The sequence below is a fragment of the Apium graveolens genome, unplaced genomic scaffold (genome assembly GCF_009905375.1).
Source record: "Apium graveolens cultivar Ventura unplaced genomic scaffold, ASM990537v1 ctg366, whole genome shotgun sequence".
In the NCBI taxonomy this organism is placed as follows: domain Eukaryota; kingdom Viridiplantae; phylum Streptophyta; class Magnoliopsida; order Apiales; family Apiaceae; genus Apium; species Apium graveolens.
In genome coordinates, this window is record NW_027418205.1 from 43,216 (window position 1) to 56,434 (window position 13,219).

The 13,219-nt window shown below is 33.5% G+C and overlaps 1 protein-coding gene across 1 annotated transcript; it reads right to left on the reverse strand.

Annotated features, from left to right (window-relative positions):
- Positions 1–838: 838 nt before the first annotated feature.
- LOC141701263 (putative Histone-lysine N-methyltransferase ATXR5) lies at positions 839–1,763 on the reverse strand. Its single transcript, XM_074504948.1, has 4 exons — positions 1,641–1,763; positions 1,411–1,511; positions 1,101–1,322; positions 839–998 (listed from the first exon to the last, which is right to left on the reverse strand). Exons 1-4 carry the CDS (start codon positions 1,761–1,763, stop codon positions 839–841), a joined length of 606 nt encoding a protein of 201 aa, XP_074361049.1.
- Positions 1,764–13,219: the final 11,456 nt, after the last annotated feature.

The following is a 13,219-nucleotide window of genomic DNA, read 5'->3' on the forward strand; positions in this document are numbered from 1 at the left end:
AGTTGCTCTTTATTATAATAAAATTTGATTAGTAATTTTCTTGGAAGTTATAGGCAGGTGCTACACCAATGGACTATGAAAACTACATGAACACTTACCATTGTTAGACTGTAATATAAATTCATTTTTATTAGGCCTTCTAATTTTAACACTTTATAGTTTTAAAATGAGTTCTTTACTTAATATGGTATCAAACTTATAAAGGAGCTCACAAAGTTTGATTCAGTGTCAAATTTATCACTTATTTAATACAATATGAAACATGTTAAGTACTTTTGTGAGTAAACTTGCCCCTGTGCATAAAACTGATCTTCAAAAATTTGTGATTTTATGTGTCAAATGAACAAGAATATATATATAAATATATAAACTTGCTAGAGGAAGGAACATAATTCTATGTTTGGAGAAAACAAATTTATAGAAGTTGATTAGAATGTGAGATTTAGGGGTTAGAGAATAAAATTAGAATTTTTCTAAAAAATAATTTCTTGTTGTTTCTTCATGGTTGTGAAAAAGGAAACTGTGGATTAGCTCCCAGATGTAGGTTACATGTGTGTAATGCTGGAGAGGTTGTGGCACTTTCTTAATGCTTTATATGTGACTTATACAATGCCGTGGTTTCAAAATATATTATGTAATCTCTTAATTTAGTTGTTACAAATTTATTCTATTCATTGCGGAAACTAAAATTTGTAGCTATTATAAGTTATTAATCTGAAACTACATATCAACAACTACATGTATTATAAGTCATTTAGCCTTACTAAAATATATAACAAAATAACAAATATGAAGAATGAGTACATGGGTAAAAAAATGTTCATTCCTAGGATCCCTCCTAAATAAAATGTTGTGTATCATATCCATTATCTTGTCCATTATAATCGAAACAAAGTCGTTCTCCCTTTTTTATATTACGAAGAGCGACAAGATAAACATGACATTTACCACGAACATTGTACCTCACAGATTTGAGGTTTTTCTTATTTCTTCCCTCCCTGTATTTTTACAGCACTAGTCAATATTTTGGTATGGGTATCCATATTTTTTAGACAACGAAAAATATAGAATTAAAGGGTATGAACCACATAAATACTTACGCAGAATGGTTGTTAATGCCACTGATGAAGCGAGCTATATTTCCCCGCTTGTGCGGGCAAATAAAGAGACCATCTTCTTCTTCTGAGTCTCTGTAAGTAAGGAGGGTCATAAAGCTATCAAAATTCTCATCATCTCTCCGATTCCTGACAAAATCTACATCTCCTGTATACTCAGCAAGAAAAGTCATGGCTTTGATTGGACCATATGCTTCAACTTTGTACCTGGAAATGCAAAAATGCATAATTAATATACATTCTATCTGTATAATTAATAACAAAACCCAATTAATCTATCAAATATGTTTTATACCCTTCCACTTCATCAAAAACAACTTTAAGAGGAGGACATTTTCCTCCTTTCATCATTGCTTTACATTTCTTTATTGTTATGTAATCTTCGGTAGATAGTTCCTAACCAAATAAGAAATATAACATTAAATACAATGTGCATTCAATTAAGATAAATTCGAAAAGAAAAGAACATTACTTAACAAAGGAAACGAGTTGTGCTCCTATAATTAAAATTTAAAATGTATATACCTGGATGTCATCTGCCTCATACTTGGATTGATTAGCAGATTTAGGAGCCATGTCATGTGAGTAAGTCAGTTTATCACTAAATGCTACGTTCTTACTCTGCAGAGCAAAACCTAGAGAATCCATTTGTCTGTTCCTACTCTCAACATCATTTGCTGGAACGTACGGAAGAAATTTTGTAGATTTTTTTGGCAAACGTTTACCCCTTTTTTGAGGAACTAAAATATCAACAATATATAAGATAGCTATCAAAATATGAGGTCATGACAATAATTCATAATACAACTAAGTAATTTATAATACAACTATAAGTAGAAAAAATATTATGAATCATGTTTATATTTTTAAATACATTTTAAATAAAGCCCAAGTAAGATAAATGTCAATTATTTACATTTGTAAAAAAACAATTTTTTTTAATGTATATGTGAAAAATTAGCACATCTTTAGTTGTACCTAGTTAGTTTAAATGATGTACACAACTTTGAGAAATAGGCCCCTACCTGCTACAAAGAAGTTAGGGGGATTTATGGTCTGTTTTTGCTTTTGACAATATTAGTACTAATAAAACAATATGCTATTGATAAAATGCAAAATTATGTCACATAATATGGAAATTAGCAAAATTAAAATTAAAATTAAAACACTTCATGTACTAAATAACAATAAAAATAGATTAACAACATATATATATGTACACAATTCCAAAAATGATCAATAACTTGATTTAAAAATAATAAAATCTTACCTTCGGTGAAATGTATTTAGCTATAATCCCAAAATACCTCTTCCTTGATTTACTAGATCCATCTCTGGTTGATTCTGCAATATAATCAAATCAAATTTAAAAAGAAATCCAAATTGTAAAATTAAATAAAAAAAATTTCAGGACCACATTTTTCCTATTTACCTTACTTTGATTTTTAAAGTTACACAAGTTCTACAACCAATGGATTATTAACAATTGTAACAATTGTAATCTCAAATCAACACTTAGGTCACAACAATTATTACTAACTTGTATTTCAGATCCGTGCCACTAAAACTTAGATATTAATTTTATTAGGACGCGCACAAACATACAATGTAATGAAGTAGAGTGACAGATACCTTCTGGGTGCTTACTGCGGCAACCATCACAATACCAGTTTTCAGGGGGAATTTCAAGAACAGCCGGTCTCAGACACTTCATATGAAACCCATTATCACAATCATCACATATCAATATTTGGTCCTCTTTGTCCCCAAATCCACATATCTTACATGTGAGCTCATTATAATAAATATGTGGAGCCACAACAACTATGGTTGCCTTCAGGAGATCTTCTATATATTTCTCTTTTGGGTGGACTGGGGGGCGGGAGATGTTGGGAAGATGGGGCCGAGAATCGACTGGTATATTAACTTGTTTTGTGGCCTGATATAAATCGGCCAGTGACCTAAACTTGTGCACACGCGGGACCTTCTTAGGTGGAAACTGTGGGAGGTGGTTGGGTTGAGAATGTGGGGGGTAGTTGGGTTGGGAAGCTATAGGTGTGTTGAATGAAGACATCTTCAGATCTGTTGTAAAATGTCTGAGCTTGTGTTTTGTAATTGGGGATTTTTGTAATTGAAGATGTTGATCGGGAGAGGGCGTGTGAAAAGGGATTTATAGATACAATACAGGGCAGAGTTTTCTAGGGGCTCTAGGGGCTGAGTTTTCTAGGAGCGGAGTTTTCTAGGAGCGGAGTTTTCTAGGAGGGGAGTTTTCTAGGGTTTAGAGGTTATCAATATAGCCGTTACCAATATAGCTGTTATCAATATATATTTCAGTAATATATACATTATTTTTTTTTCAACATATATCATTGTAGTTTTAATAATAATTCTACAATATTTTGTAATACTTGATAATATTTTAGAAATACTTCATTGATCCATTGAGAAAACATTAAACTAAAATCAAATTCCGCTAAAAAAAAGTAAAATCGAGCTAGTAAGTGAGTTAAAGAAAAGCAAAAAAATTGGCCTATAAAAGTAGCATGAAAGAAATGTTGTTTGATCATAATATTGCAAGTAGCAATTAAACATGAATTTCTCCGTGGCACATTGTCCACTATTCCAGTGTACCTGTTACATTTCCTACACCACTTACCCCCATCATAGGAATGTGCTTTATAAGATGTATCTTTAATGATAATCTCATCCCATCATCTCCCCTTTATGATATAATGTACAAGATCCATAAAAATTGCTATGAATCAATATACTACAAGAAAAATGTCCATAGACATCGATTTTCGGCGATGTCTATGTTGTTTTGCAACAGATATTGATGTCGGTGATGTCTATTGTAGACATCGTCCATACACCGATGTCTTTCAGCCCATTAGACATATATTTCCTTCAAAACAGTGATGTCTATCAATTTTTAGACTTCGATTTCAACACAGAGAAACTAATGTATATTGTACTTTTTGACATCATTTTTAACACAACAAAAGTGATGTATATTTTATTCTTTTATATAAGCTTTTTCACAGTAAAAATGATGTATATTGAATTATTAGACATCCATTTTGTTATAAGAAAATTGATGCATTAACAAAATTAAAAACCTTGGAGTCATAAAATATATGTCCATTGCACAATTTAGAAATTACATTCAACTAATTATCATTCAACCAATACATCTATCATCATCAGTACACTCTAGCGTAGGACATATGATACAAGTTGTAAGAAAACTAAGAATCCAAATTTTTAAGCTGGTACGTCGTTTGGGACGAAACATGTGTAGCAGCTATGCAATGTCCTCTGCCTTGTGTAGGAAGGATCCCAGTTCTGATAATAATTCAAAAAATCAACCAGCATCTCTATATTTGGTGTATCCCAACTTAAACCGTGGCCAGCGTCTATAAATGAAAACCACAAAACTTGGTACTATGTAACACCACATCAAAAGCATTTAAGATGTACATATTTTACACAATAGAATGACACAATATCCAAGTTTTAAAGAATATCTAAAAGCTTGTACCTGATATACTACAACAAATCTGGCCATTTACGACGGTTTTTTTGAACTGAAATCGTCATAATTGAGCCATTTATAAAGGAAAAAATCGTCATTTTTGGTCGAGTAGTAAGTTCGTTTTTTCGTCACAAGATAAAATCGCGTCGCAAGTTAGGAAGTAGGGGCCCACATAATCAATACGACGAAAAATAACGTCGTAAGTTATGTACTTACGACGGAAAAAATGTCGGATATTACTTTATGGAACCCACTTTTAATAAGATAAAACATAATTTTATGACAGAAAAATACGTCATAAGTTAGAAATTTCTGACAGAAAAAACGTCATATTTTAGGAATTAGGGCCTATTTACGACGAAATATGTGATGAACAACCGTCGTAAGTTTGTATTTCCAGGTTTAAAAAAATCTAGCCGGATTTCGGGCACTTTCCTGCAACCCCAATTCAACAATTTGATAGATTTCTTCAACATCTAATTTTATTAATAGATAGATTTCTTCAAAAGGTGGACTAACGACTAGAGACTATGTTTACTTTCCATTATTTCCTTCAATAGTAGTAGGTAAAAATCAACTAGTATAAATGACATGAAAAATAACAAGCCAGATTATATAGATACGACCATGATATTAATATATATCTCTGGTGGAAAAGTTCAATCCACCAGAAAGTTTTGAAAGACTTGTATTTAATTACTTTGTGTTTTGATTTGATCCATACTTTCATTCCGCACCATAGCCAAATCAAACACATTTATATATTCACAGTAAAACTGTTCTTAAAATTGAAAAAGTAGCCAGAATTACATTCAACCCCCCTTTCTCTAATTCTTTGCTAGATTGTTAGGGAATAACAATTGGTATCAGAGTAAGCTCTTGAAGAACAAAGAGTTTAAAGATCACAACAACTAACAAGATGAGCAGAAAGGATGTTGGAGTAAAAATTCCATTTCTGGATAAAGACACCTATCACCATTAGAAGGTGAAGATGCATCTGCATCTACTCTCTCAAGATTAAGAATATGTGGACTGCATTGAGAAAGGCCCACATGTCCCTATGATAGCTACTATAGTAAATAAGCCATCCATCCCAAAGCCTAGAGCAGAATGGTCTGATCTAGATATTAAACAAGTTCATAAGGATAAGAAGGTCATGAATATTTTGTTTAATGGTGTTGATGGTGACATGTTTGACAACATCATAAACTACAAAACTGTTACAGAGGTCTCGGATACTATTCAGGTCATATGTGATAGAACTGAGCAAGTAAGGAAAAATAAAATGCAACTGTTAATTCAGCAATATGAGCATTTTCATAGTGAAGAAAGTGAGTCACTCACTAACATTTTCAGTAGATTTCAAAAACTGCTGAATGCTCTAAACTTGCATGGAAGAGTCCATTAAACAAAGGACTCAAACTCAAATTCCTGAGATCTGTACCAAAGAAATGGAAATATATGTCAATCTTACTAAGAAACTCTCAAGATTACAAGGAATTCACCTTGGATAGACTGTATGGGATTCTAAAAAGTTTAACAATTAAAATTTGGAAAAAAATAATTTTAAATTTAATTTTACTTTAAAATAATTTTTGATAAGTGTGATTTTATTATGATTCCTACTGTAAAATTACTCTAAACTCTTTAATTAAAGTTCAATGATTTTTTAAATTAAAAAATTGTGCAACTTTGATTTAATTTTGGTAATTAAAATTTGTAATTATATATAATAAAAATAAAAATAAATCTATTTCTGGTTGATTTTTGATTGGAAATTAATTAATTAATCTTTGATAATTTTAAAACTACTATCCTCCCAGTGATCAAAATTTAATCCATTTAACTACACAATCTTGTATGAATTTTATAAATTAATCAATGAGATTGGGAATATTTAAAATATTTTTTTTTAAAAAAAAAAGAAGAAAAGAGAGCTTCTTTATGATTTTTTTTTATTTAATAAAATAAATTAAATATAATTACTTGAATTTCGTTAATATAATGGATTCATATAATTATATTTCATCTATGTCTACAATATATATGATATTTAAAATAAAAATAATAAAATAATAATCATTTTAACAAACAAGAATTGTACTAGTTATAGGGTAGTAAAGTATAACGAGTGCATCTATCTTTTAATATGTGATTAAAAATGCTTTAAAATATAAAAACAGTTGACTAGTGACGGAATATTGTTAAATTATGAGTCACTTATAGAGTAAAGTTGCATGGAGTTCACCTTATAAAGTCCATGTTCTGCAAATAAAATATTATCTAAAACCTGTTATCTTGCAAAACATGTTTCACAAATATCATTACTTCAATAAAATCATGCAAATCTCATATATTTACAAGTACAATATGTATATTCTGGAACATGAACATTTATTTTGTGCAAAGTAAACATGTTTTGTGGAATAATATATTTTGCTACGTTAGACTTGTAAAATATGTGTAATCTGCAAGATTTTCAATAAAATTGTGATATTTGTAGAATATCATTGGAAAAATGATATGTTTTGCAACAATTTAAGCTACATTTTAGTTGCACAAGGACTCCACTGACTCCAATGAAACACTGGACTCCATAGAACCTAATATATTATTTATTTTAATCAAGGCCGACTTAAAGAAAAAATTAACATCTGTTATCCCGAATCAAGGCACATAATATTTAAATGTACTTGTGATTCTAATTGCACACAATGCAATTGCAACATTAAGTACGAAAAAGAAGATGAAGCCAACATGAAGGAAAAAGACAACGAAGAAGAAGCCAAAGACAACACTTGTACTTGCAATTGCCACTAGCCTTGCCATTTTCACTGTATTAGAAAGAATTATAATCCGTGGATAGTGTACATTTATGCTGTTGGTGCAATGGTAGCAATGGTTGTTGATGCCTGGGACGATGATGCGCCACCTGTCCACACTATAGGAACTTTGTTCTGTTGTTTCCAGGTCAAATGCAAATCTAGTTTGAACATTTTTTTTAGTAAGCAGGTGGGTGTCCCAGGGACACTAGTTCTAGTTTACGCGCACCTTGACTAATCTTGGAGAGAGATAGTTTGTAAAATATTTAATAATTATGTATGCTTGCTTTTCTATGTGCTTTGCTCATAAAATAATAATTATGATTGCTTTTAATCCTGGAGAGGGATAGCTTGTAAAATATTTGATAATGATATGTATGCTTGTTTTTCTATGTGCTTTGCTGATCAGGTTGGAGTTTCAGACAAAGAACGAGTATTGCAAAGGAAGCTTAACCATATAGCTGAAGTTGCAGATACATCCTCCTTAAACGGTCTTAACTACGTATTACAAGGTGCACATGCTCTTTGTAACTTTTAATTTTTTGATCCTCGGGTTACTTGCGTATTGTCAATGAGGATGCATATAACATATTCATGGAAAATTGATACTATTAGAAAAAAATAGAATATATGAATAGAAAATGTTTCTAATGACTTATGGTTAGTTGCATCTATCTATATATTAGAAAGAACTTGTGTTACTATCTAAGGCGCTTGCAATTTGCTTGCAATTTAATCTGTTACTACTAATAGAAAATATTTTCTTGCCCCCCCTGCTTAGGGTATTGATAAGATTTTAAATTGACATATCTCAAGCAGACTGTTAAAGGAACACGTACATACCAATTTTGATGCAGAACTCTGTATCTAGTATTTCTATACCAAACTAATGTCTGCAAATCAGTTCTTGCAAGGCTAACCTCATCTGTTTTTATCACAATAGCAGCAAAACAAGATCCCTTGCTGAATATTAGAAGCAGAATACTGGCTAGAGATTGTAAAATTCTAGATAATAAAACTACTACTTGTTATTCAGAAAACCATTGCCGAGCTCTTACTTATATTCTTATAAGGTTTCTGTAGTTTGGGTAAAAGATCAGCGTAATTATTCATTAAAGGGTTTAACGTGACCTAGAGGTAAAAACATGTAAACCTCATCAAGTAAATCACCATCAAGAAATGCATTTGTTGAACACACTTTAGGTGTAGCTATAGAAGATCTTTCCTTAATCATGATGAACACCTATCCTTATTAGGTAGTGCATTTGATAATGATCTTATATATCCATTTTTGCCATTAACTGCCTTATTGTGTGGAAGCTCCATTAGATTTTAAAGCATCTTGTTGCCTATCCATGACCTCTACCCCCTTACTGCGTATAATTTTCCCTAATAATCTAAGCTTCGAGTCAGTTGGAAACCTAGCATAAAAAGAAGTCTAGAGATAGCAGATATCTGAGGAAGTGACACGCACAATATTTTTTATTAAAGATGAATCAGCTGAAGAAGAACTATGAATCAGAGTTTAAATCAGAAGCTTGAAAATCAGCATCGGCAATATAGGTGATCATGAGAATGTTTGTAAAAACAACACAAATACAGCAGGAAATTATTAAGAAGAAACAATAGTTGAGCTTGCTGTTATAGTGCTGGTAAATATTATTAAAGAATTATGATCTTCAAGTTCATGTACTTAAGATTCACATTAATAATTAAACAAAATGTACTATACTGAGAAGTAAGAGGATTATTAGTAGTTAGTAGTAGAAAATCAAGAACATAATAGTCTTGTCAACCAAATTTATTAGTTGACTAACTCTGCGTACAAATGCCTAAAACTAAGTCTAATGTTTCATTATTTGAATGTTATTCTCTAGAAAGGTTCATCTCCAGGAGACTGCGATCACGCTTACCTCTTTCGAAACCTACAGTTCTACCTTTCTGATCATTCTTTTAATTTTTCTTTGAAACTTACTTTTTCGTTTTTGTATATCATATTCATATATGTATTGGATCATCCTCACATACTCAACTTGTCCTGCCGATTTAATTTGTGATTTTTCAATTTATCGCAGAGGTGATTAAAGCTCTTATTCAGCAGAATGCATCCTCTTTCCAATTTTCCAGTCTATCTGTAAGTCAATTTGTATCTTCTTATCAATATATATAGTTTGTTAGTCGTTACACCTGGTATGCCCGCATAAACAAAATAATAACAATAAAACTTTGTATTAAACATAACAATAACTATTTGTTGGTTTTAATTTAAATTTGGTTTTCGTATTTTGAAGTTTGTATTTAAATAAATCAGCTGTTAAGTCAGGACTGCAGCTAAGGCTTAGTTAGGTGTTTGTTTCCTGTTTTATAGGATCGTGGAGTAGTAGATGAGGAGTAGGAATGTAGTCGCTATTTTCTAGGAACCAGCAACTCTTGTTTCTATTTAAGTACTTCTTGTAATCTCTTTGGCTGAATAAGAAGCTAAGTATCGTATTAAGCTCTTCAGATTTATCTACTTGTGTTAAAGAGTTCAAATATATAGTTCTGTTTTTACATTTGGTATCAGAGCTCATATATTCAGAGTACTCTCGAGACAGCACTGTAAGATGGATAACGGGAAAAACAAAGGTGGATCGTTTGGGCTAACTTACCCAATGTTGGCCAAGGGAAATTACACGGCGTGGGCTTTAAAAATGAGAGTGTTTATGCAGGCCCAGGGAGTATGGAATGCGATAGAAGCGCCTGACCCCAAAGATGAGAAGAGTGACAAGATTGCCTTGGCCATGATTTATCAGGGCATACCTGAAGACATGTTATTATCCATCCCTGAAAAGAAAACAGCCAAAGAGGGGTGGGAAGCCATTAAAGTCATGTGCCAGGGAGTTGATCGTGTAAAGAAGGCCAGAGTGCAGACATTTAAGGCGGAGTTCGAGACTTTACGCATGAATGATGGTGAGCAACTTGATGACTTTTATATGAAGCTCAATGGTCTGGTGTCTACCATTCGAGCTTTAGGAGAGGAAATGCACGAATCATATGTTGTTAAGAAATTGCTTCGAGCGGTTCCGTCCAGATTTCTCCAAATAGCTTCAACAATCGAGCAGTTTGGAGATTTAGAGAAAATGACAGTTGAAGAGACCGTTGGTTCGCTTCAAGCTCATGAGGAAAGATTGAAAGGGCAGAATGAGACAGCAGGGAGTAAGTTGTTGTTGACAGAGGAGGAGTGGTCCAGGCGTGAGAAAAATGACACTAAACTTTTACTCACATGGGAGGACTGGCTAAAACGTACAGGCAACACTGATGGGATTAACAATTGGCGAGGTGGTCGTGGTTTCAAAGGCATGAGTCGAGACAAAAGCACTGTGAGGTGTTTCAATTGTAATATGCTGGGGCATTATGCTGCAGATTGCAGGAGGCCTCGTCGAGAAAGAAATCAAAAGTCTGAAGCAAATCTAGTGGAAATCAAAGATGACGAGCCTGCATTATTGCTGTCTGAGCTAGATGAAAGTAAGACACAAATGGTGTTGCTGAACGAGGAGAAAGTAATCCCGAGATTGGAGACAAACCCAATAGCGAAGAGAACGTCACAAGTATGGTACTTGGACAATGGAGCTAGTAATCATATGACCGGAGATAAAACAAAATTCTCGACGCTGGATGAAGGAATAACAGGTGAGGTAAAGTTTGGAGACGGGTCAACCGTGAATATAAAAGGGAAAGGGTCAATCACTTTTAAGTGTAAAAATGGAGAAGAAAGAATATTTGCTAATGTATTCTATATTCCATGCCTGTGCAACAATATTATAAGTCTTGGACAGATGTCGGAAGAAGGTAACAAGGTGGTAATGCATGGTGATCTATTGTGGGTTTATGAGAAAGATGGGAGGGCGTTGATGAAAGTTAAGAGGTCTGTGAATCGGCTGTATAAAATTATGCTGGAAGAGTCACCAGGTGCCTGCTTATTTACACAGAATACAAAGATGGAAGAAGAGTCATGGCTATGGCACTGTCGCCTAGGCCACGTCAATTTTAACGCAATGTCCATCATGAAGGAAAATGATATGGTTGTAGGTTTACCCAGATTGCTTCAACCTACTGAAGTATGCAAGGGATGTCTCATGGCGAAGCAAACACGGACTCCGTTTCCCTCTCAGTCAAGCTATGCATCTAGCAAAGGGTTAGAGCTGGTCCACGGTGACTTATGTGGACCAATCTCTCCACCGACCCCATTTGGAAAGAGGTACTTCTTATTTTTAGTCAATGATTTCAGTCGTATGATGTGGGTTTTCTTTTTGTCAACAAAAGATGAAGCTTTTTCCCAGATCCTTCATGTGAAATGACTTTGACAACAGAGCTTTGAGAGAGTTGATTTCCTCATTGGAATTTCCAGAAATGAGTAGATTGTCTACATATACTAGCACAAGGGTGATTTTTAATTCCTTCCTGTTTGTGAAGAGACTGTAATCAGTCTTTGATTGCAAGTAACCTAGCGTGATCAGATTTTGTGAGAGTTTATTGAACCAGAGTAGGGGACTTTGCTTCAAACCGTACAAAGATTTTACAAGCTTGCACACCAGTTTTTATGGTGTAGAAGCTTGATGTATAGGACATTTCATATACACAGTCTCAAGAAGGTCACCGTGTAGAAAAGCATTTGTGACGTCCATCTGAATAGCAATCCAGTCGTTCATTGCAGCCATATCTAGTAATGTTCTAACTGTAGTAAGCTTAATTGAATGTTCATCGAGCTCTATGCCTCTCAACTGTCCCATCTGGATTAAATTTAGTTTTGAACAACCATTTGCACCCAATGGCTTTCTTGTTTGGTGGTAGTGTAGTGACTTCCCACGTTCCATTGTCCTCCTGAGCTGACAACTCTCTGTTCATAGCGTCTACCTAATGTGCTTCTTGCACTGCTTAATTGAATGTTACAGGATCATTGTTGTTGGATAGAGATGCCAAGAAATAATTAAATTGAGGATTGACAACTTGATCAGCAACATACGATATGTTGGCATTTGGTAGTGCTGTATGAACAAAGTTTTCCAACCAAGCAGGTGTTTTTGTGACTCTCGTATATCTTCTTAACACTGGGCAGTCCTGAGATGTTTCCTCATTGTCAGACATATCTGGTGCTTCATCTGTCTCAGTGACAAATATGTCATCATCACTAGTGTCTTTCAATTTAGGCAGTTGTGGCATTATACAAGGAACAGGGTGAACATATGTTTGGGGTGAGGTAGGATTTAAGGGAAACACAGTCTCGTGAAATATGGCATCTCAAGTAACAAACATCTGCATATTTGTCAAGTTCAGTAATTTGTAGCCTTTCGGGTTAGGAGGGTATCCAATTATCACACAAGGTACTGATCTCGGTTCAAATTTATCATGAGTTTGGCTTGGGTTAGACGCAAGTATCAAACAACCAAAGGCTCTCAAATTGTTAAATGACGTAGGCTCTTTGTGAAGTATTTCATATGGGATTTTGTTATTTAAGGCTTGTGTGGGTAGTCTGTTTATTAGGTAAGTGGCAGTCATCACAAACTCTCCCCAGTAGGACAAAGAAAGTCCACATTGAAATTTCAAACATCTTGCAATCTCTAGAATTTGCATGTTCTTTCTCTCAACCTTGGCATTTTGCTAGGGTCGATTTACACAAGATTTTTGATGAATAATTCCATAAGTTTTGTAAAATTGAGTGCAAGTAACATCTGCAAATTAAGGTGCATTATCAGAACGAATAGAGTTAA

Coding starts and splice junctions, on each gene's coding strand:
- LOC141701263 (XM_074504948.1), bottom strand. CDS start 1,763: ATGGATTCTCTAGGTTTTGCTCTGCAGAGTAAGAACGTAGCATTTAGT. Junction 1,323..1,410: donor GTTTTTGATGAAGTGGAAGG/GTATAAAACATA, acceptor TTGCATTTCCAG/GTACAAAGTTGAAGCATATG. Junction 999..1,100: donor GGCATTAACAACCATTCTGC/GTAAGTATTTAT, acceptor GTAAAAATACAG/GGAGGGAAGAAATAAGAAAA.